At 40.7% G+C, this 23660-nt stretch overlaps 1 protein-coding gene across 5 annotated transcripts in view; it reads right to left on the bottom strand.

Annotated features, from left to right (window-relative positions):
- KHDRBS3 (KH RNA binding domain containing, signal transduction associated 3) overlaps positions 1-23660 on the bottom strand; it is a 238863-nt gene that overhangs the window by 130870 nt on the left and 84333 nt on the right. For all 5 annotated transcript variants that reach the window (XR_013277716.1, XM_077493375.1, XM_077493373.1 and 2 more), the window contains one exon: positions 350-480. Coding sequence is in view for 4 of the 5 variants with exons in the window: in XM_077493375.1 (XP_077349501.1) it covers positions 350-480 (131 nt within the window). In the remaining variant the exon portion in view is untranslated. The remainder of the gene's footprint in view (positions 1-349; positions 481-23660) is intronic.

Below are 23660 nucleotides of genomic sequence, written 5' to 3'. Positions count from 1 at the left end.
TCAATAAAGAACATTTAGAAGTAAGAGATATTTGGTGTGTGGCTCCTAATCATCCATGTATTAGAACAAGGAGGTTCCACAACTTTCACACCTCCCAACCTGTTCTTGGACAATCAATCTCTGCATTGACATGTTTCGTGGATTTGGATGTTTGTGCTACCTGTGTTGATAAAAATAATGGGCTATATTCCTGATACCCATAAGGACTGAACGTGGGCTTGGGGACCAAAAACATCTTCAAAATCAAAAATCAAGTCCAGTTGAATGTGACTACTACTAGATATACAATGACTTGAACTAATGAGGACCATAACAGACACTAGAAAAGAAAATAATGTATAATACTTACTTTAGGAAATTGTTTAATGGGAATGAGTACTTTTTGTGCCACCTTCATGTTTTTATTGATCACCACATCAATATATTGGTCTTCGGTGCTGTCTGAGTCCTCCTCCTCCCCCTTCTGTATTTTTTCAATTTCTAGAAAAACAAAGAAAAAAAACAAAAATGACTGTTAAATTACTTTACGTTTTAAAGTTGTATCTCATTGTTAGTCAACGAGAAAAATAACCCTTAGTTTGGAGATCAGTGGAAAAATGCCCTCCTCTTACAATGATAGTCAGAATTCCACCTGTACAGACAGAGGTAATTGGTGTCACCCAGTTGGCTCTGCTAAGTGGCACTAACCCCAAAACTATGCAGGCACCTTTAGGTGGGAGGTCAGTCAGCTACAGTTCATGGAACTGCTAGAACCCTCTGCAGGAATCCAAGGTTTTCACAGAACCCTGGTTGGTTTAAATGATCTAAATACATTTCAGGTGTGCAGAGTCTTTGCTTTTTGCAGAGCTATAGTAGGAATGGACTTTAGAGGGCAGATAGATGTTGGCACTACTTAAAAAAACATATATGAAAGCATAACAACATTCATTGGGTGAATATTACAAACACATATAACACCATATCCAACACTTTAGTACATGGTTCACATATACTGTATTTTCCATATGACTACATAATGGAAGACAACATTTCACATGTCAGCTCAACGCATTTCAAATGATCATATATCTTCATCAGGAGCACAATCGAATGTGATACATGTGGTTGAACCCAGTCATTTAAGAACAAAAGATGTATGTATATCCTGAAGAGTAATAGGTGTGGACCATCATTTCCAAAACAAGGCAAGGAAGAGAGACAAAGGACAGAAGAACACCCAGTTCTTACAAAATGCACACCATAGAAGGCTGCCAAGCCAATCATTTATTGCATATAATACTCCAGCCCTGATATAAAATAACCTCCGGTAGGCTGTTGGATATAAGGGCTGGAGCATTATCCTTCTGTGTAGCATGTTGGCACGGGACAAACTCTTTGACTTTAGAAAAAGCATGAAGTGTAATGCAGCGTACACACGACCGGACTTTCCGGCAGACTAGGTCCGACGGTCTTCCCGACTGACTTTTCAGTGGAGTTCTGACAGACTTTCGAATGAACGGACTTGGCCACACACGAGCGGACTAAGTCCATTCGAAAGTCCGTTCATTTTGAACGTGATGACGTAAGACGGGACTAAAAAAGGAAGTTCAATAGCCAGTAGCCAATAGTTTCCCTTACGTCGTATTTGGTCCGTCGGACCAGCATACAGATGAACGGTTTTCCCGATAGGAATTGAGTCTGTCGGACAGATTTGAAACATGTTCTATTTCTAGGTCTGTTGGATTTTTATAACAAAAAAAGGATTGGATTAGCCCACACGCGATGCAGTCTGCCGGAAAGTCCGGTCGTGTGTACGCAGCATTAGACTTTGCACATCTTTTGTTTTGATGCACCTTGGATGTATTTAGCTGATTTTGGTTGACTTGGGATTTAAAGTAGATGAAAACTCCAAGTAAATAACATTTCATGTATTAAAGCATTGTGTATGATAGAGCATGATCTATGTACTATCAATTTGTTGCCTCTTATTTCTGAGTATCCTTCAGCATTTTTGCAGTGATATTCTGTTTACATCCACTTGCTCCAGTGGAGGTTGCACATCTTTGGAGCTTCCTGATGGTGACAACATTAGTCCATGCCAACACAATGAGCTGCAACACAGAAACTTAAGGTCTCCATTGAAAGCATACGTGGCATAGTGTCACAAACAATTGGGATACAAGATGCCTGCCTGGCAGAGAAGGAAAATCCCACCAATGGGGGGACTTGGTTCTTCTAGTTAAATGGTTTGCTTTATTTCTTTTACTTTCTTACTTTTTCGTTTTTTTTTTCCTCTGATCTTTTTATAATGAATCTTGATGTGGCACATTCCTTTTTAAGTTTTAAGTAATGTGTCCTTAGTCTATGGCTCTCTCTTTAAACATGTCCCCAGTTTCCATTCCTATAGCATATCTAAAGTTTCTAAGCCTGTAGCGTGTCTACAGTCTTTGACCATTTTCTGTTGGGTGTCCGCAGTCTCTGAGTTTTCTGTAGTATTACATTCACTTAATATGTGTGGCCCTTTGATGATGTCAGGGGTCGTACTTTTAGCCTCCGTCTCATAAAAGTTGACCACCACTGCTCCACAGCTTCTGCCTGCCATAGTTACACTATAAATCAGCTGTGCCCAAGCTTTATACTTCAAAGCCCTTGTCTCCCGCTGCCTGAAACATGCTCATTTGAAAGAGGGTTGAAAATAATTGTTGTAAGCAAATAGAAAAAAAAAACAACTTTATCACAATGACACATGGACATGAAAAATAGAACAGCGCGCCGCACTGTTGACATAAGTTTCAAACAAAATTGCCAAAAACATAAATAAATTGCAATGCAGAGTTCAATTCAGAGGAAAAAGTGATGACACGGCTCCCAAAGCGATCTCAGGCTAATTCATCTCTGTTACAAATGGTGACTTTTTAAACAGGGAGCCTCTGAAACCTTTAAATTACAAAGCCAGCGAGGCTGCTGAGTCTATTTGTTCTCCTTCACGTTGTTTCGCATCATTAAAGGGCAACTGTACATAACACCAGAGAATGGGGGGATGGTGGAGCAGATTGAGAGCATTCTCCAGCTTGAACTTTTTTTTTTAAATTATATAGTTTGAGGACCCATTCACATTAAAGCATTGTATAAAATTAAGGAAAAACCGCGCTCAACAACGGTGGGAAGTAGGAAAGGATAGCAATAGCAGTGGCTACGGCCAAATACTAGTTATATCATTAGGTTGCTGCCACCCACAAAGAAAGAAACTCCAATAGGTGTTTCCTCCAAAAAATAGAACAATAATATGGTAACCGGGGTAATTGGCGCTACCTACAAATAAAACTCCTTATATGTATGTATATCAATATATGATCCGGAATATATCATGCATTCATCTTAAAGAATATATATATAATAAAAGGAGGTATAACCCCAAAAAACTGCTATTCTGCGATTTTTAATGTACAAGCTACTCAGATGTCCCAAAAAACAACAAAATTCCTACTGTAGATTAATTTCTGAGATTGACAGATAGTTCCAGTAAACAAAGGAAAAGGAAAGAACCAAAAACCAAGCGACAACAAACAAGAAAACAAAAGATTTGTATCTATATCGCTAAAAAGCAATATTCTCTAAAATCGCATTATCGCCAAAATAAGGTTAAGTGAGCAAATTCCCAGTAGGAGGCGTGTGTGAATGTGCTAGTGGAATTATAATCCCAAATATGCAAACTGTATGTGCAAAACGCTAATATAGGTATATATAAAAGAATTTGTTGCCTAAAATCGCATTATCGCCAAGATATGCAAAAAAACCAGTAGGAGGTGTATATAAATGTGCTTAATGAAATTAAAATTCAAAATAATACAACCTATAAATGCAAAATGCTAATATAAGCATATATATGAAAGACCAAAATGTTAATAGTACATAAAAATTGTATCAAAAAAGTGCAAGTGAAAAAACAAAAAACAAAAAAAACAAAAAACAAAAAATATAAAAACAAAAAAGCAAAAAAAAATATATATATATAAAAAAGCAAAGAGTCAATTAACCCCCAAATAGGAAAAAACAATCCATAATAACCAAAAGTGCAAAAATAGTGTCCAAATTTCCAAAAAAATCTTCAATGGTGCAATTACAGAAAGTTCAAATGTGACTATAGTGCTTCTTGTGCAATCTCCAACGTGACTTCTGTGTTCCCCCACAAGGTCCCCCACTCACCAGAAGAATGCACCCCTGCAGGGGTAATTCGCCTTGAAATCAAAGTCTGCCGATATCCAGCTCTTCATTCGCATCCAGAGAGAGTTTTCTCAATCCCTGCTGATGTCAAGCTCCTCAATCGCAACCAAGGGGAGATTTCATATATCCTCATAAGAAAAAAATTGTAGTCTCCATAGTGTGATTTGTATAAAAAATCAATTTATTGCCACAAAAATATAAACCAATAAAAACATAAAAAATGATAAAACGGAAAAAACAAATCTCATATATTGAGACAAGATGTGGAACCACAGTCCATTAAAAAAATATAACCATACGCTAATAGCACTTTATCCCAAAAAAACAAAGGACTAGAAACCAAAAAACAATGTCCCAGGGTATAACCTGTTGTCTAAGGTCACTCCAGTGTTTGTAAGTCCCCCAGGGATAGAGCCTTTCTAGCGCGAAAATTAATCCGAACGTGGAAGCCGCTCGGTGGATACGCAGCTACGGCTTGCACTCCAACTGCGCTCCAACGAACGGAACTGACGTAATAGGCATAACTCCGTCGGAGTTACGCCTATTACGTCAGTTCCGTTCGTTGGAGCGCAGTTGGAGTGCAAGCCGTAGCTGCGTATCCACCGAGCGGCTTCCACGTTCGGATTAATTTTCGCGCTAGAAAGGCTCTATCCCTGGGGGACTTACAAACACTGGAGTGACCTTAGACAACAGGTTATACCCTGGGACATTGTTTTTTGGTTTCTAGTCCTTTGTTTTTTTGGGATAAAGTGCTATTAGCGTATGGTTATATTTTTTAATGGACTGTGGTTCCACATCTTGTCTCAATATATGAGATTTGTTTTTTCCGTTTTATCATTTTTTATGTTTTTATTGGTTTATATTTTTGTGGCAATAAATTGATTTTTTATACAAATCACACTATGGAGACTACAATTTTTTTCTTATGAGGATATATGAAATCTCCCCTTGGTTGCGATTGAGGAGCTGGACATCAGCAGGGATTGAGAAAACTCTCTCTGGATGCGAATGAAGAGCTGGATATCGGCAGACTTTGATTTCAAGGCGAATTACCCCTGCAGGGGTGCATTCTTCTGGTGAGTGGGGGACCTTGTGGGGGAACACAGAAGTCACGTTGGAGATTGCACAAGAAGCACTATAGTCACATTTGAACTTTCTGTAATTGCACCATTGAAGATTTTTTTGGAAATTTGGACACTATTTTTGCACTTTTGGTTATTATGGATTGTTTTTTCCTATTTGGGGGTTAATTGACTCTTTGCTTTTTTATATATATATATATTTTTGCTTTTTTGTTTTTATATTTTTTGTTTTTTGTTTTTTTTGTTTTTTCACTTGCACTTTTTTGATACAATTTTTATGTACTATTAACATTTTGGTCTTTCATATATATGCTTATATTAGCATTTTGCATTTATAGGTTGTATTATTTTGAATTTTAATTTCATTAAGCACATTTATATACACCTCCTACTGTTTTTTTTGCATATCTTGGCGATAATGCGATTTTAGGCAACAAATTCTTTTATATATACCTATATTAGCGTTTTGCACATACAGTTTGCATATTTGGGATTATAATTCCACTAGCACATTCACACACGCCTCCTACTGGGAATTTGCTCACTTAACCTTATTTTGGCGATAATGCGATTTTAGAGAATATTGCTTTTTAGCGATATAGATACAAATCTTTTGTTTTCTTGTTTGTTGTCGCTTGGTTTTTGGTTCTTTCCTTTTCCTTTGTTTACTGGAACTATCTGTCAATCTCAGAAATTAATCTACAGTAGGAATTTTGTTGTTTTTTGGGACATATGAGTAGCTTGTACATTAAAAATCGCAGAATAGCAGTTTTTTGGGGTTATACCTCCTTTTATTATATATATATTCTTTAAGATGAATGCATGATATATTCCGGATCATATATTGATATACATACATATAAGGAGTTTTATTTGTAGGTAGCGCCAATTACCCCGGTTACCATATTATTGTTCTACATTAAAGCATTGCATTGCAGTGTAATAATGCACAAATGTGTGTTGTGGCATGTGTTAACATGTGTTGCATTAAAGCAGTCCATACATTATGAATGGGCTATCAACACAAAGCAATGAAAGAAAAAAAATGTGCATGCCCCTTTTTTCAAAACACAGCACGCCACAATGCATGGTGTATGTCTTGCAATGCATGTATGTATGTATGTGGCTCTACTGTACAAAAACATTGGGTGACATTTACAATGAATGGCTTGCACAACGAATGGCTTTTGCAATGAATGGTTTTAACAATGAATGGCTTCCACAATGAATGGCTTTCACAATGAGTGGCTTTCGCAACGAATGGCTTTCGCAATGATTGGCTTTCCCAATGAGTGGCTTTCACAATAAATATCTTTCACAAAGAATGCCTTTCACAATAAATGGTTTTCACAATGGATGGCTTTCCCAATGGATAGTTTTCGCAATGAATATCTTTATAATGAATTGTTTTAAAGTGGTTGTAAACCCTTACAACCAACTTTGACCTACAGGTAAGCCTAGATTAAGGCCGTGTAGGTTTAGGAGATATTTGCCGAAAGACAGGCACCTCTGTCTATGGCGCATGCGCCATAGAAAGCGGCACGCAGGTGCACTGAACGGCGATATGCCACGAGTGGCGGCTCCCGTGCGCATGCGCGGGCGTGATGGACTACAGGGGACAACGGTGACATCGCTGGCTCCTGTGTCAGGTAAGTGACACATAATGGACTACATAGTAGTCCATTATGCTTTACCTTTGCAGGGAATGAAAGAGGAAGTAAACTCATCAGGGTTTACTTTCTCTTTAACAATGAATAGCTTTCACAATCAATGGTTTTCACAATAATTATCTTTCACAATGGGTAGTTTTCACAATCAATATAGTTTACAATGGGTAGTTTTCACAATAAATAGCTTTCATAATGAATGGCTTTCCCCATAAGTGGTTTTCCCAATGAATATCTTTCATAATGAATGCTTTTAACAATGAATGGCTTTCACCACGAATGGCTTTCATAATGGGTGATTTTCACAATGAATATATTTTATATTAAATGGGTTGGTTTTCCCAATGTATGGATTTCACAATAAATGTTTTTCACTATGAATGGTTTTCATAATGAGTGTTGTTCACAATGGATGGTTTTCACGATTAATTGTTTTCACGATGAATGGCTTTCACAATGGATGGCTTTCACGATGGATGGTTTTCACGATGGATGGTTTTCACGATGGATGGTTTTCACAATGGATGGCTTTCACAATGAATGTTTTTCACGATGGATGGTTTTCACGATGGATGGTTTTCATGATGGATGGCTTTCACGATGGATGGTTCTCACGATGGATGGTCTTCACGATGGATGGTTTCTACAATGAATGATTTTCACGATGGATGGCTTTCACGATGGATGGTCTTCACGATAAATGTTTCACAATGGATGGTTTTCACAATGAATGGTTTTCACGATGGATGGTTTTCACGATGGATGGTTTTCACGATGGATGGTTTTCACGATGGATGGTCTTCACAATGAATGGTTTTAATTTCACAAGAAATATCTTTTATAATGACTAACTTTCACAATGAATGGTTTTCACAATAAATAGCTTTCACAATGAATGTTTTTTTTACAATGAATGGCTTTCACATTAAATAACATTTTTGATGCTGCATTTACTGGTTGCCTGACTCCAATCTTGCACCTGAAAAACATGGAAATATGACTCAAAAAGCACACCAAAAACACAACCACAGTGCGTTTTTGATGCATTTTCCACTCATTTAAATTTGGAGGTGTGTTTTTGATGCGCTTTTTCAAACATGCATCAAAAATGCAACATGCAGGACTTTTAAAAATGTACCAAAAGTGCAGTGCATTGGTGTGAAGAGTTCCATAGTGTTTAAAGAGATACATTTTTCATGCATTTTTGTTCCACTTTTTAAACAATAAAAGCATATCAACGTGAAAGGACCCTTGGGCTTTCACACTGCTCAGCTGAAAAAATGCATGCATTTTAGAAGCATTTCTGGAGCATTACTGGTTGCCTGATTCTCAGCATGCACCTGTGAAACATAGACACGTGACTCAAAAAAAAAAATACAACCGTGATTCATGTTTGATGCTTATTTGACACATTTTCTATTTATATCAATAGGGAGCTTAATTTTTGGTGTGGTTTTGAGAAGCACACCAAGGCAGCATCAAGCAGGGATTTTCACAATGCACCACATGCACAGCACAGTGGTGTGAAGAGTCCCATAGGATTTAAAGGGAAACATTTTCATGCATTTTTAGGAAAGTAAAAACGCTGAAAAATGCATCAGTGTTAAAGGGCCCTTAATAAAAAAATAAATAAAAAAAGAATCCTGGAAAAAAATTTCCACTTACAAAACAAATAACAACAACAAAGCCCTTAAGAATGGGAAATGTTTGTGCAAACCAAAATGCGTTGGCATGTTGATGTTTTCCTGTTATTAATATCAATATTCAAAGACTTTGGACACCGGGAACATTTGTTTGATACTCACATTAGAGTTTGAATATTTAAATCTTAAACTCTGGGCACCCTGTTTTTGTTGTTGCAACTTTACTGGAGCCAGTACACTTAGTCCCCTTTCACACATGGTGGACTCCATCAAGCGGATCTGCCTGCTCAGCGGGGGATCTGTCCGCTGATCACCGCAGAGCAAGCAGATGAAAGGTCTGTGCCCACTCCCGCTATGCAGAGTGGACACAGACACAGCCCACTGTTCTCTATGGGGCAGTCAGATGGAAATGGATCACCTGTCCGTTTCCATCTGACTATCATCTGATCCGCTAGACAGATGGGAAATGATTCCCATCTCTCTGTTTTTGGTGGATTATATGCAGGCAGGTGTAAACGGACACGTCCGTTATTATCCACCTCCCCATGGAGAACAATTGGTGGTCTGATCAGGTCAGCCTGAAAAACAGACAGGAAGACCTCATTGGTCCGCTTATGTGAAAGGGGCGTTAATCCAATTGACCTGCAGATAAGCTAAATTCAGTGCCTCGTTTTCACTTGCTTCAAGATTAAAAACCTGACAGCAATTGTCACTCTATCCAAAGCACAAAATAAAAAAAAAATGCTTTAGATGGAGTTAAAGCTGAAGTATGGGCAACATATTGGAACATTAGCGAACATTAGCGAGATACCAATATGGTAGCTCCAATGATGAGCTCTACTAGTGGATTCTCCCTTAGAAATTGTTATTTTTATGCAGGGTGGACAGTGATGTTACCAGTGAAGCACACATTATTAGAGATACCTTATTGATACCTAACTCATTTCCCAATAAAGTTTTTGCCTACACTTCAGATTTAATCAAGCTATGATATATTATTTGCTATATTAGGTATTACAGTTAGGGGCAAAAGCATACAGTATGTAGCTCTACCCTCGATGGGGCCACTGAGATTACACAGGTTCTTTCCCCAGTGCAGAGGCAGCCAGGCACACAGCAACACTGCAAAGGATACCTCTTACTTAGAGGCAGTAGCACTAGTATAGGTAGACTTAAACAGTCCATGGTTCACAGCTGGGGACCATGAAACAACATGAGCACAAATAGAGGCAGATTTGAATAGACCATGGTTCACGGCTGGGGATCATGAGATAAAATGAGTACAAGTAGAGGTGGACTTGAACAGACCATGGTTCATGGCGGGCGATCACAAAACAAAATGAGCACAAATAGAGGCGGATTTAAAAAGTGCACAGTTCAGGGCTGGGGACCATAAAACAGAATAAGCACAAATAGAGGCAGACTTAAATAGACCATGGTTCACAGCTGGAAACCATGAAACAGAATAAGCACAAACTGAGATGGACTTGAATAAACCATTGTTCATGGATGGGGACCATGAAATAACATGAGCACAAGTAGAGGCGGGCTTGGACTGACCACAGTTCACGGCTGGGGATCATGAAACAAAATGAGCACAAATAGAGGCAGATTTGAATAGATCACGGTTCACTGCTGGAAACCATGAAACAGAATAAGCACAAACTGAGATGGACTTGAATAAACCATTGTTCATGGATTGGGACCATGAAATAACATGAGCACAAGTAGGGGCGGGCTTGAACATACCACGTTTCACGGCTAGGGATCATGAAACAAAATGAGCACAAATAGAGGCAGACTTGAATAGACCACGGTTCACAGCTGGAAACCATGAAACAGAATGAGCACAAACAGAGATGGACTTGAATAAACCATTGTTCACGGATGGGGACCATGAAATAAAATGAGCACAAGTAGCACAAGTAGAGGCGGGCTTGAACAGACCACTGTTCACGGCTGGGGATCATGAAACAAAATGAGCACAAATAGAGGCAGATTTGAATAGATCATGGTTCACTGCTGAGGAAGCAACATGAGCACATATAGAGGATTTGAAAAGAGCATGGTTTAGGGCTGGGGACCATGAAACGGAATAAGCACAAATAGCAGCAGGCTTGAATAGACCATGGTTCACAGCTGGGGACCATGAAAAAAATCAGCACAAAAAGAGGTGGACTTGAATTTACCATGGTTCACGGCTGGGGTCCATAAAAATAGAATGAGCACAAATAGAGGAGGACCTCAATAGACCACGGTTCATGCCTGGGGACCATGTAACAGAATGACCACAAATAGAGGCAGACTTGAATAGACTACGATTCATGGCTGGGGACCATGAATATACTTTGGCACAGATAAAGAGTCTTTATTCACAGGCTACTGGCACACAATTAGTCCATAGGTACAGACTCCAGCAAGGTAGTCCAAAAGGCTCCCAAAGACTAGCAGCCCTTCTCCTCTTAGCTCCCAGATCCATCCCAACAAGGGAAAAAAGACAATCTCTTCAGGATTGCAGACTATTTAACAGCAGCCTAGCTCTACCCCCCCCCCCCCCCCTCAACCCCTCTCCAGTGATTGGCTAGGCCCTGCTGAATATTCAGACTGAATATTTGAATTCTCCTGTCCTACACTCTGGAAACTTATTCTAGAGGCAGCAGGGGAACAATTAAACTCTCAACCCATAGAGCCATGAGCAGACCAAACCGAGCAATCACTGCTCCTGTGATTACTGCAGAAGCCAAAAATCAAAATTTTCCTAGCAGCCTATCTGGGAGGTGCTACACAAAAATCCCTGGAAATCAACTGTCCAGAGTTCCCTGTCCCTTTAAAACATTCTCACAAGGGAACCCTTCATTTCCTGGCTACAAGTTTGAGGAATCTTAGCACTGTGCTGTCTTTTTGACAACTAAGGGCTCAGTCACATTAACTTTGCTCTTTGAAGAGCGATTGATGACAGGCAGTAAGGAGGCATTGTATTGCCTCCTGAGGGATGTGGGATTGAGGGATGAGCTCATCAATCTGTTGCTGCTGCTTCTTCTTTAACTATCCACTGGGGTTGGTGAGTGGACCTGTAATGCCGCAAGGACTTTCCGGCAGACTAGGCCCGGAGGAATCAGTTTGTTGGACAATCCGATAATTTTTCACATAAAAGAATCAGACGGACCTAGAAATAGAACACGTTTCAAATCTGTCTGACGGACTCAATACCTATCGGGAAAACTGTCTGTATGCTGGTCTGACGGACCAAATACGACACAAGGGAAGCTATTGGCTACTGGCTACTGAGCTTCCTTTTTTGGTCCCTGCTTTACATCATCACGTTCAAAATGAATGGACTTTCGAATGGACTTAGTCCATTTGTGTGTGGGCAAGTCCGTTTGTTCGGAAGTCCGTCGGAACACTGCCAAAAGTCTTTCAGGAAGACTGTTGGACCTAGTCTGCTGGAAAGTCCGGTCGTGTGTACACGGCCTAAGTGATTTGTATTGTAAGTGTACTGTCTGCCCTCATGTTGTAAAGTGCTGTGCAAACTGTTGGCACTATATAAATCCTGTATAATAATAATAATAATAATAATAATAATAATAATAATAATAAGGGTTATTGAACTGCAACAAGGAAAAAATCAGATCTCCTTCCCTGACAGACAAGGCTGCGGTGCGTGGCATAGCTGTGTAAATCTCAGGACTGGATGGTAGGAATGCAAATCCTTTTTCAAGTAAAACCACTATGATATGTATTTCATCTCTGCATTTAGCTGCTTGCCTGCAGTTCAGATTTAACTGTGATATCAGGCTTTGCTATGCTTCAGTTCTCCAAAGTACGTTGTATGAATAAACCTGTGTGTTTCTAAAAGCATACCCCTTGCCAACTAAAAGGTGGGGGCACCTTTTGCATAAAACCTGCTGTACGTTTCCACAAATCCAGCACTACGTATTATATGACAGAATAATTACTTTTTTTTTTTTTTTTTAACAAATGGCTCTCAGATCTTTAATCAGATTTTCAAGGTTGAAAGGGTATCGGGATTTGTGTTTTACTAATCCACCAGATTACATTCTGTAGCACTGGGTTGTGGCATTGGACAAATAGCTTAACTCAAAGTAAAATGTATGATTAAAGGTTTGCAAAGAAGCAAAAAGATTAAAACCTTAGGATACAGATGTTACATTTGCCAAAGCATACATAACAATCCACGATGGGTTATTAGGATGAAATACTCCAAGTACCTTCACAGCTGTCCCGTAAAAGTATTAAAACACAGGAAACAATTTATAATAGCCGATATGCTAAAACCAGACATAAACTGCTGAATTAGCAGTCTGGGCACTGAATAGCATGAATGAATCAAATACTTATATAGCGCACAATGCGAACTGAATCGCCTCTAGGCGCTGTGGCGAGCTTTGATCATCTGCTAAAAGAGGAAGGTCTTGAGTTTTTTCCTAAAAGCCAGGTGATTTTCTTCCAGGCGGATGTTGATTGGTAGAGCATTCCATAGCCGAGGCCCTTGGACAGCGAATCTCCGATCCCCCTTGGATTTATACTGGGCTTTGGGCACGAGGAGGAGGTTTTTGTTGGCTGATCGAAGACTGCGGTTTGGTGTGTAATGATTTATTTTCCCCATTAGGTATTGCGGAGCTTCTCTATGCACGCATTTGTGGGTGAGGCAAAGGGTCTTGAACGTGATCCGATTTTTTACGGTTAGCCAATGTAAGCTCCTCAGTGAAGGAGAGATGGATTCCCAGGGTTTTTTTCCTGTTATCAGCCTTGCCGCCGTGTTTTGGATCAGTTGTAATCGCGCAAGTTGATATTGTGGTAATCCTATGTAAAGCGAATTTGCGTAGTCCAGTCGTGAATTAATGATTGTTCCAACTACCACTGCTTTGTCATTCTTTGGGATAAAAGGGATGAGTCTGCGAAGCATTCGCAGCAGATGGTGAGATCGACTGACTACAGATCCTATTTGCGCATCCATTGACATTTGTGCGTCTAAAATAACCCCGAGACTCTTCGCTTTGGTCTTTGGGGAGATAGTTACCTATGTTCAATTCAATTTTTAATTAAATAAATCTTGTTTCTATATGTATTTTGTTTGCCATGTTTTGTCCCTAATGTCGCGTACACACGATCGGACTATCCGGCAGACTTGTGTGCTCCAGCGGACTTTCTTTCTTTCAGCTGCAAAGTCTGGCGGTTTGTCCGCTGTATTAAGTCCGTCGAATAGTCCGAACGTATGTACGCGGCATAAGTGCACAAAGTTTATGTAGTTCTTTGTCCCATCTTCCTAGGTGGTAATAAAAATCTAGCTACATGGTCAGGCAGGATGACACCCCCCCCCCCCCCTCCACAGACATCTGACAGTGCACCTAGCAAGGAGACAGTTGCATTGATTAACACCTTGCCTCTTGCCAGTGCATGTGCCAAGAAAATGCTTTAAGCAGGAGAAAAGTACCAGTTATCAGTAGAACCATCTCCTTGCTAGCTACTTGGTCAGACTGAATGCCCTCTGTGCCTAGGAAATTCTGACAACGCAGCTAGCAAGGTAGTTGGCTCCACTGATAACCAGAACTTGTCTCCTGCTTTAAGTACATTCCAGAGACAAGCACTGGCAAGAGTAATGCAGGGGGAGGTGGAGCATGTCTATTAATGCAGCTGTATTCTTGCTAGCTGTGTTGTCAGATGTTTGTGGAGGGAGGGAAGAGGCAATCTGTCCAATCATGTAGCTAGCCTTCCACAATACTACTGTCAAGAAGCCAATAGCTGTGTGTATGTGTCAACAGTCAGACGGAGGACTTTTGCCAGTAGCTAACATGCACCCACATGGCAGCGCATCTGTGTATGGCTTCATGTGCTGGCACACATGTCTGCACGCACTGGTGCACGCCCAAACAGGGGTGTTTGGGGGGCAAACTGCCTATTTAAAGTAAGCCGTGATGTCTGGTAATCCCTGGAAGTTTTTCTGTTTTCCCGTGCTCCTGTGTTCTTGTTTTTGCAGACTGATCTCCTGTTGCTGATCTGGCTCGCTCCAGACCTTGCTCTGTGAATTTCAAATAGCAACCTTGGCTAATCTCTGACCATGTTCTGTCTATTTTTCTGGTACTGACCTCAGCCTTCTGCTGCTTAACTTTCTTTCTCCTGCCTATCCATATATGATCTGGCTTGCCTTGAGGAGGCTTGCCAGAGGATCTCCTCTCAGGTGCCATTGAATGAATGAATGACTTGTATAGTGCTGCAAATGCCAACTGAATCGCCTCAAGGCACTTGAGCCATCCAGTGTTGTCCTGCTTCTTAGAAGAGGCGGGTTTTGAGTTTTTTTCTGAAGACATGATGGTTTTCTTCCACGCGGATGTTAGTGGGTAGAGCGTTCCATAACCGTGGTCCTTGGACTAGGAATCTTCATTCACCCTTTGATTTGTAGCGGGACTTGGGGATGAGGAGGAGGTTTTGGTTAGTTGATCGAAGGCTGCGATTGGGTGTGTAGTGTTTTATTTTCTCGCAAAGGTATTGAGGAGCGTTTCCTTGTGCACATTTGTGGGTGAGGCAGAATGTGATCCGATCCTTTACGGTTACCCAAAGTTGGGTCCTTGGGGATGAGGAGATGGATTCCTAGGTTTTTATTTCCCGTGACTAGTCTTGCTGTCGTGTTTTGGATGATTTGAAGGCATGCAATCTGATATTTCGGTAGTCCTATGTAGAGGGAGTTTGCGTAGTCGAGTTGGGATTAATGATTGTTCCAACTACTATTGCTTTCTCCTTTTCTGGAATGAAGGGGATGAGTCTACGTAGCAGGCGGAGAAGATGGTGAGATTCGCTGACTACTAATCCTATTCGTGCATCCATCGACATCTCTGAGTCGAAGATGACTCTAAGCCCTTGTACACACGGTCGGAGATTCCGACAGAATGTGTCCTATCGGACCGTTTTGTCGGATATTCCGACTGTGTGTGGTCTGCATCGGACTGTTTCCTTCGGAATATCCGACGGACCAACTTTTCCAACTTGCCGGTAAAATTTTCCGACAAAATGCTCCGATCGAACATACTCCGATCATGTGTAGCTTACTCCGACGGACAAAGTGCTACGCATGCTCAGATCAAATTCCTAGACCAAAGCTATTGGCTACTAGCCTGAACGTAGTCACGTCGTAACGAAATAACGTCATCACGTTATGTACAATCGGATTTTCCGACAACTTTGTCCGATCGTGTTTATGCAACATTACTTCCGGACCTCTTCCGGAATTAATCCGTCGGAATTACTCCGACGGATTTGGTTGTCGGAATCTCCGACCGTGTGTACAAGGGCTAAGACTTTTGGCTTTGGTGCTTGGGGATATGGTCTGTCCAAGGATGGTGGGTGGTGTCCATGGGGTCTTAGTTTTTGTATTTCGGTTTGCATTGAGGAGAAGAAGCTCTGTTTTAGATCCATTGAGTTTGAGGGAGTTCGTGGTCATTCAGTCATCTATCAATGTGAGGCATTTTTCTAGTTCCTGATACTGGTCTTTTTGTCCGGTGATGTGAAAGTAGAGTTGAGTGTCGTCAGCATATGAGTGGAAGCATAGATCCGATTTGCTGATGATTTTGAGGAGTGGACGGATGTAGATGATGAAAAGCACTGGTGACAAGTGTGATCCTTGAGGGACTTCATAAGAAATTACTCAAGCTTCAGAGGTGAAAGCTCCTAGTTTCACTTTTTGTGATCGATTTCCTAAGAAGGAAGCATACCATGATAGATCTGAATCTGTGACTCCTGCTACATTCTGGGGACTGTCAACCACAATCCTCTCCTAGTGTACCTCCACCCCTACTGGCTACAGTTTGGCTGCCTCTGCCTCCTGCTACCTGGCATGTGGCACCCGTGCTACTTTGAGCCTTATGCCTCTGTCACCATAATCAGGAGTACCCAGACCAGAGCTGCAAGGGGGGGCCCTCTCATCAGCTCAGCCTCCAACCAAGGTACGTTACAACTACTTGGTCCACTAGGGGACCAATCATTGTAGTAAAACAACAAATGGGACTTCTTTCTTTAAGCAGACCTCAACAAAATACTTCTCTTATTTGGTAGCTTTTTGTCCGTTAAAATATAACTAAAGAAGACACTTTTTTTGTATTTTTTTTTAGTTTGGGATAGAGTGGGATTAATACACCTGTCAGGTTTATATTGTTCTGATGAAGTCACGTGATGCGTGGTGCAACGCGTTAGCGGGGAGTCTGTGGTGAAACAAAACCAAAAGTAGATGTGGATGGCTGCGTCATTCATTTAGGATAAAACAAAAACACTAATGTGCAACCAAAAATAAATAAGTGGCTGCCAACATTGATAGTGTTCCTACACAATAAAGAGTAAATAGATAAATTATAATGTGGCTCTGATCTATGTGATCTATGTGATTATATGTAAGTTTGCTGCTCAATAAACTACTTAGATTTGATTACTGCACAATGAAGACTGTTTTCTATTCTATGTGAATGGAGGAGAGTGGAGGATATCAAGGTGGACAATATTTACTGTGGAATTTTCTTTTCCAACAACTGGAATATACCTTATCTGGCTGAATGGTCCAAAGGAAAGGAATCTGTAGGGGTCTCAACTAGAGGTAAGAGGCTGGGGCACACTATTGGTGTACTACGGATGGTGGAAGCTATTATCACTTGATGAACTGAACTTTTTGCACCGGATGTCACATTTATCACCCAGGATTTTGCACAAGCACTTTATTCATCTTTTTTTCTTTTTTTTTTTTTTTTAACTGCTTCAGCCCCAGAAGATTTTACCCCCTTCCTGACCAGACACTTTTTGCGATTCTACACTGCATCGCTTTAACTGACAATTGCGCGGTCATGCGACATTGCACCCAAACAAAATTGACGTCCTTTTCTCCCACAAATAGAGATTTCCTTTGGTGGTATTTGATCACCTCTTCGTTTTTTATTTTTTGCGCTATAAACAAAAATGAGCGACAATTTTGAAAAAAAAGTACAATATTTTTTACATTTTGCTATAATAAATATCCCCCAAAAATATATAATTTTTTTTTTTTCCGCAGTTTAGGCCGATAGTCTTCTACATATTTTTGGGGGAAAAAAATCACAATAAGCATATATTGATTGCTTTGCACAAAAGTTATAGCATCTACAAAATAGGGGATAGTTTTATGGCATTTTTACAATTTTTTTTTTCATTTTACTAGTAATGGCAGTGATCTGCGATTTTTATCAGGACTGTGACATTATGGCGGACATATTGGACACTTTTGACACATTTTTGGAGACCATTGGCAATTATACAGCGATCAGTGCTATAAAAATGCATTGATTACTGTAAAAAAATGTCACTGGCAGGGAAGGAGTTAACACTAGGGGGCAATCAAGGGGTTAATTGTGTTCCCTCTCTGTGTTATAACTGAAGAGGGGAGAGGACTGTGTAGGGGAGATGACAGATCGCTGTTCATACTTTGTATAAACAGACAATCAGTCTCCCCTTAGCCCTTGTACACACGGTCGGAGAATCCGTCGGAATGTGTCCTATCGGACCGTGTTATAGGATAATCCGACAGTGTGTGGTATGCATCGGACTGATTCCATCGGAATATCCGTCGGTCCCAATTTTCCATCTTGTTGGAAATATTTTCCGACCAACTGGTTCGATCGGACATACTCCGATCATGTTTAGAGAATTTGGATCGGACCAAGTGCCACGCATGCTCAGATTAAATTCCTACATCAAAGCTATTGGCTACTAGCCTGAACGTAGTCCCATCGTAACGAAATTACGTCATCACGTTCTGAATGATCGGATTTTTCGACAACTTAGTCCGACCGTGTGTATGCAACAGTTTCGGACAAAATCTGATGGACAAAATCCGACTGGTTTGGTTGTCGAAGTCTCCGACCGTGTGTACAGGGGCGTAGAGATCCGGAAACTGTGTGTTTACACACGCAGATCCATGTTCTCGGTGTGTCGCCAGCGATCGTGACCACCAGGCACTCGCACCGGCCCTTCGGGCGAGCTGGTGAGTGCGTGCGTGCGTGCGTGCGTGCTTGCGTGCGTGCATGCGGTGGCTGGTTGGCAAGTGGTTAATTGACTAGTTTACTTTATTTTTTGGATTGACCATGTTATTATTTTTAAGCATTTATTATTGCCTTCTTTATACAGTTTTGTGGTGTGTTTGCAACTTTTGCATAAGTTTTTCATTATCCTTTTTCACTATTCATTTCCTTCATGGTGCACTTGCACTTTATGTTGTTTATCCTTTATTGAGTAAGTGCTACATTATCATTTATTTGTGTCATTCATTCACCATCCATCGCTAAATGCCTTATACATTTACTTTTCATGTGAGTGCAATATATTTTGAAATAAAATGTGTGATGTTTGCATTACTACACAATGGTGGATCTATTGTAATTTTAGCAACTGCATGGTGAAAATTTAAAGGAACAGTATTCCACCAAGACATGTAACAATGGAGGTAATCTCTGGAGACCAATAGTAGCCCCTAGAGTACACCCTGGGTAGACGTGGTGACGCCAATTCGATATCTAATATATCTGTAGCACCATAATTGTAGATACAATCACTTGGAAGCAGCTATACACTTTGGGACATATGCTGGAACTTGTGTTTGATGTTTTTTGAACTGTTGACACTAATCACTATTGGGGAAATCATTTTTTTAACAGCACCGGAACTTTGGTATCAAATACATAATGCATATTTTATTGTATTTATTCCTTTTTATCACAGGACAATTTTGTGATTTATTAGTAAGTGCATATGGTACATTTTCCTTTTTTTACTTCACTGGATTTTTGTTATAATAACACTATTAGATTTATTAGTGTTTTTTGTTTATTTATGCACAATTTGACAGCGCTTCACTTGTTTTCTTTTTTTACAGGTTTATATTGCTGTCCGTTTCTGTATTTCAGATTTCTGAAATTCACCCTCTCTATCCTGTTCACCATTATCACTGAGTGTAAAAGTAAAAAAAAAAACAAAAAAAAGAATTACCAAAATATGGGTTGTCCCCAGAATGTGGACACTAGTTTTGAATATGGGACAGGAAGTAAAAATGATTATAAATGTTGTCATATGTAACAATCAATCACTGTGAAAATACGATGACGAGACAGGAAGCGTCTGTAGATAGTTTTCGGTGTTAAGGGTTAGTAGAAAACCGAATATATAAATTCAGGCAAGAGACATGTCCTTGTGCTATAGTCATATCTTTTTCTAAATCAAAGTAAATGCATTTGGGTGGCAAAAATCTGACTGCAATCTATACACTGGGGGGAGAACCTCTGGGGGAATCTAGGATGGAAAAGGACCTGGGGGTCCTAGTAGATGATAGGCTCAGCAATGGCATGCAATGCCAAGCTGCTGCTAACAAAGCAAACAGAATATTGGCATTAAAAAGGGGATCAACTCCAGAGATAAAACGATAATTCTCCCGCTCTACAAGACTCTGGTCCGGCCGCACCTGGAATATGCTGTCCAGTTCTGGGCACCAGTCCTCAGGAAGGATGTACTGGAAATGGAGCGACTACAAAGAAGGGCAACAAAGCTAATAAAGGGTCTGGAGGATATTAGTTATGAGGAAAGGTTGGGAGCACTGAACTTATTCTCTCTAGAGAAGAGACGCTTGAGAGGAGATATGATTTCTATACACAAATACCGTACTGGTGACCCCACAATAGGGATAAAACTTTTTCACAGAAGGGAGTTTAACAAGACTCGTGGCCACTCATTAAAATTAGAAAAAAAAAGAGGTTTAACCTTAAACTGCGTAGATGATTCTTTACTGTAAGCCCTTGTACACACGGTCGGACATTCCGACGGAAAAGGTCAGATCGGACCGTGTTGTCAGATAATCCGACCGTGTGTGGGCTTCATCTGACTTTTTCCGTCGGAATGTCCAACCAACAAAGTTTGAGAGCTGGATATAAAAAAATTTCGACAACATGATCCGATCGGACTTTGTCCGATCGCTTGTAGAGAATTCCGATCGGACAAAGTGCCACGCATGCTCAGATCAAATTCCTAGACCAAAGCTATTGGCTACTAGCCTGAACGTAGTCCCGTCATAACTAAATTACGTCATCACGTTACGTACGATCGGATTTTCCGACAACTTTGTCCAACCGTGTGTATGCAACACCAGTTTCGGACATAATCCGTCAGACAAAATACGACAGATTTTGTTGTCGGAATGTCCGACCGTGTGTACAAGGGCTTAGAGTGGCAAAGATGTGGAATTCCCTTCCACAGGTGGTGGTCTCAGCGGGGAGCTTCGATAGTTTCAAGAAACTATTAGATAAGCACCTGAACAACCACAACATACAGGGATATACAATGTAATACTGACATATAGTCACACACACAGGTTGGACTTGATGGACTTGTGTCTTTTTTTCGACCTCACCTACTATGTAACTATGTAAAGTGAATTAAATACTCATTATTTCACAGACTTTTCCCATTTAGGGAACCCTGTTTGGATGCCTCCCTGTGTCCACACGTTGGGGGGTGCCTAGTGATGGACTCCCCAGGGTTTCGGGGCAGTGGAAGTTTTGGGCTTTTCACTTACCCCTCATGCTGTTGCAAAATATGTTTTGGTCATTACCAGTTATACATAGTGAGTATAATACCATTGTATGCTTGGCTGTTATTTTGTTTTTCTATTTCCCAGACAATATAACACAATATATGACCTCTCAGTATTCTCAAAGCAGGTTACTGACCCTACGAAACACCTTGAGGGATCTTCAGTGAAGCAGTAAGCCAATTCATTAATATAATAATAATTTTGTCCCTTGTTATGTGGAATGAATGCTAAATGATAATGATAGGTGTTGGTGCTATAACCAGCAAAGTGGGAAGAGCTCCAATATATACATATATATATGCAAATAACCTATGTAGAGGGGCATTTTTTTATGCTCTGTTAATGTTTTCCTATGTCTTTTATAATGTATCAATAAAGCTTTGGAGGGGTAATTATCCCCCCATACTTTAAATATACACTAAGGAGCCACTTTATTAGGTACACCTGTTCAATTGCTTGGTAACACAAATTGCTAATCAGCCAATCACATGGCAGCAACTCAGTGCATTTAGGCATCTAGATGTGGTGAAGACAACTTGCTGAAGTTCAAACCGAGCATCAGAATAGGGAAGAAGGGGATTTAAGTGATTTTGAACGTGGCATGGTTGTTGATGCCAGACGAGCTGGTCTAAGTATTTGAAAAACTACTGATCTACTGAGATTTTCACATACAACCATCTCTAGGGTTTACAGAGAATGGTCTGAAAGAAAGAAAATATTCAGCAAACGGCAGTTGTTTGGAGGAAAATGCCTTGTTGAATGTCAGAGGTCCGAGGAGAATAGGCAGACTGGTTGGAAAGGATAGAAAGGCAACGGTAACTCAAATAACCACTCGTTACAACCAAGGTATGCAGAATACCATCTCTGAAGCTGGGTTCACACTGGTCCACATCAAATTCACATGTCAGGAGACTGTGACCGGCTCTCAATGGAGCCGGTTCACACAGCTCTGGGTTGGCTGCGGTCATTTCAGGTCTGAATTCAGCCAAAAATGTGGACCAAATTTGGTCCTGAAATGAACAGGGACGCACCAGGCCCCCCTGCTGCAAGCCACTCCACACAACAGTGTGAACCCAGCCTGAATGCACAACACATCAAACACATCGAACCTTGAAGCAGATGGGTTACAGCAGCAGAAGACCACACCGGGTGCCACTCCTGTCAGCTAAGAACAGGAAACTGAGGCTACAATTTGCACAGGCTCACCAAAATTGGACAACAGAAGATTGGAAAAATGTTTCGTGGTCTGATGAGTCTCGATTTCAGCTGTGGCATTCAGATGGTAGGATCAGAATTTGGCATAAACAGCATCAAAGCATGGATCCATCCTGCCTTGCATCAAAGATTCAGGCTTGTGGTGTAATGGTATGGGGATAATTTCTTGGCACACTTTTGGCCCTTTAGTACCAATTGACCATTGTTTAAATGCCACAGCCTACCCGAGTATTGTTGCTGACCATGTCCACCCCTTTATGACTACAGTGTCCCCATCTTCTGATGGCTTCTTCCAGCAGGATAATGCTCCATGTCACAAAGCTCCAATCATCTCACCACCGGAAAATGAGGTCTCTGTACTCCAATGGTCTCCACACTCACCAGATCTCAATCCAATAGAGCACCTTTGGGATGTGGTGGAATGGAAGAATCCCATCATGGATGTGTAGCCGACAAATCTGCAGCAACTCCGTGATGCCATCATGTCACTATGGACCAAAATCTCTTAGCCCTTGTACACACGGTCGGAGATTCTGTCGGAATGTGTCCGATCGGACCGTTTTGTCGGATATTCCGACTGTGTGTGGTCTCCATCGGACTGTGTCCCTCGGATACTCCGACGGACCAAGTTTTCCAACTTGTTAGTAAAATTTTCCAACAAAATGCTCCGATTGGACATACTCCGATCATGTGTAGAGAATTCCAATCGGACAAAGTGCCACGCATGCTCAGATCAAATTCCTATACCAAAGCTATTGGCTACTAGCCTGAACGTAGTCCCGTCGTAACAAAATAACACCATCACGTCGGATTTTCCAACAACTTTGTCCGACCGTGTGTATGCAACAGTTTCGGACAAAATCCTTCGTACAAAATCCGACGGATTTGGTTGTCGGAATCTCCGACCGTGTGTACAAGGGCTTAGGAAGGTTTCCAACATCTTGTTGAAACTATGACACAAAGAATGAAGGCGGTTCTGAAGGCAAAAGAGGGTCCAACCCAGTACTAGCAAGGTGTATCTAATGTGGCCGGTGAGTGTATGTTATATGTTGAGATCTTTCTGGGGCACCTTTAAAGTCCATGTGATCAATGTTTTTGGATAGTTTTTGGATAGTTTGAATATATAAATTGTTGATACATTGTTAACAGGAACAGCCTAATTGATTAAAAGTATAAAACTGTTCTGCTTCTTCTTCCCATCCAGTCACAGGCTGGGGTTGGGTCCATGACAGCCTGGCCT

The sequence above is a fragment of the Lithobates pipiens genome, unplaced genomic scaffold, assembly GCF_037356315.1.
Source record: "Lithobates pipiens isolate NorthernLeopardFrog02 unplaced genomic scaffold, aLitPip1_a1.2 Scaffold_19, whole genome shotgun sequence".
NCBI classification, from domain to species: Eukaryota; Metazoa; Chordata; class Amphibia; order Anura; family Ranidae; genus Lithobates; species Lithobates pipiens.
This window is presented reverse-complemented; position numbering and strand designations above follow the sequence as displayed.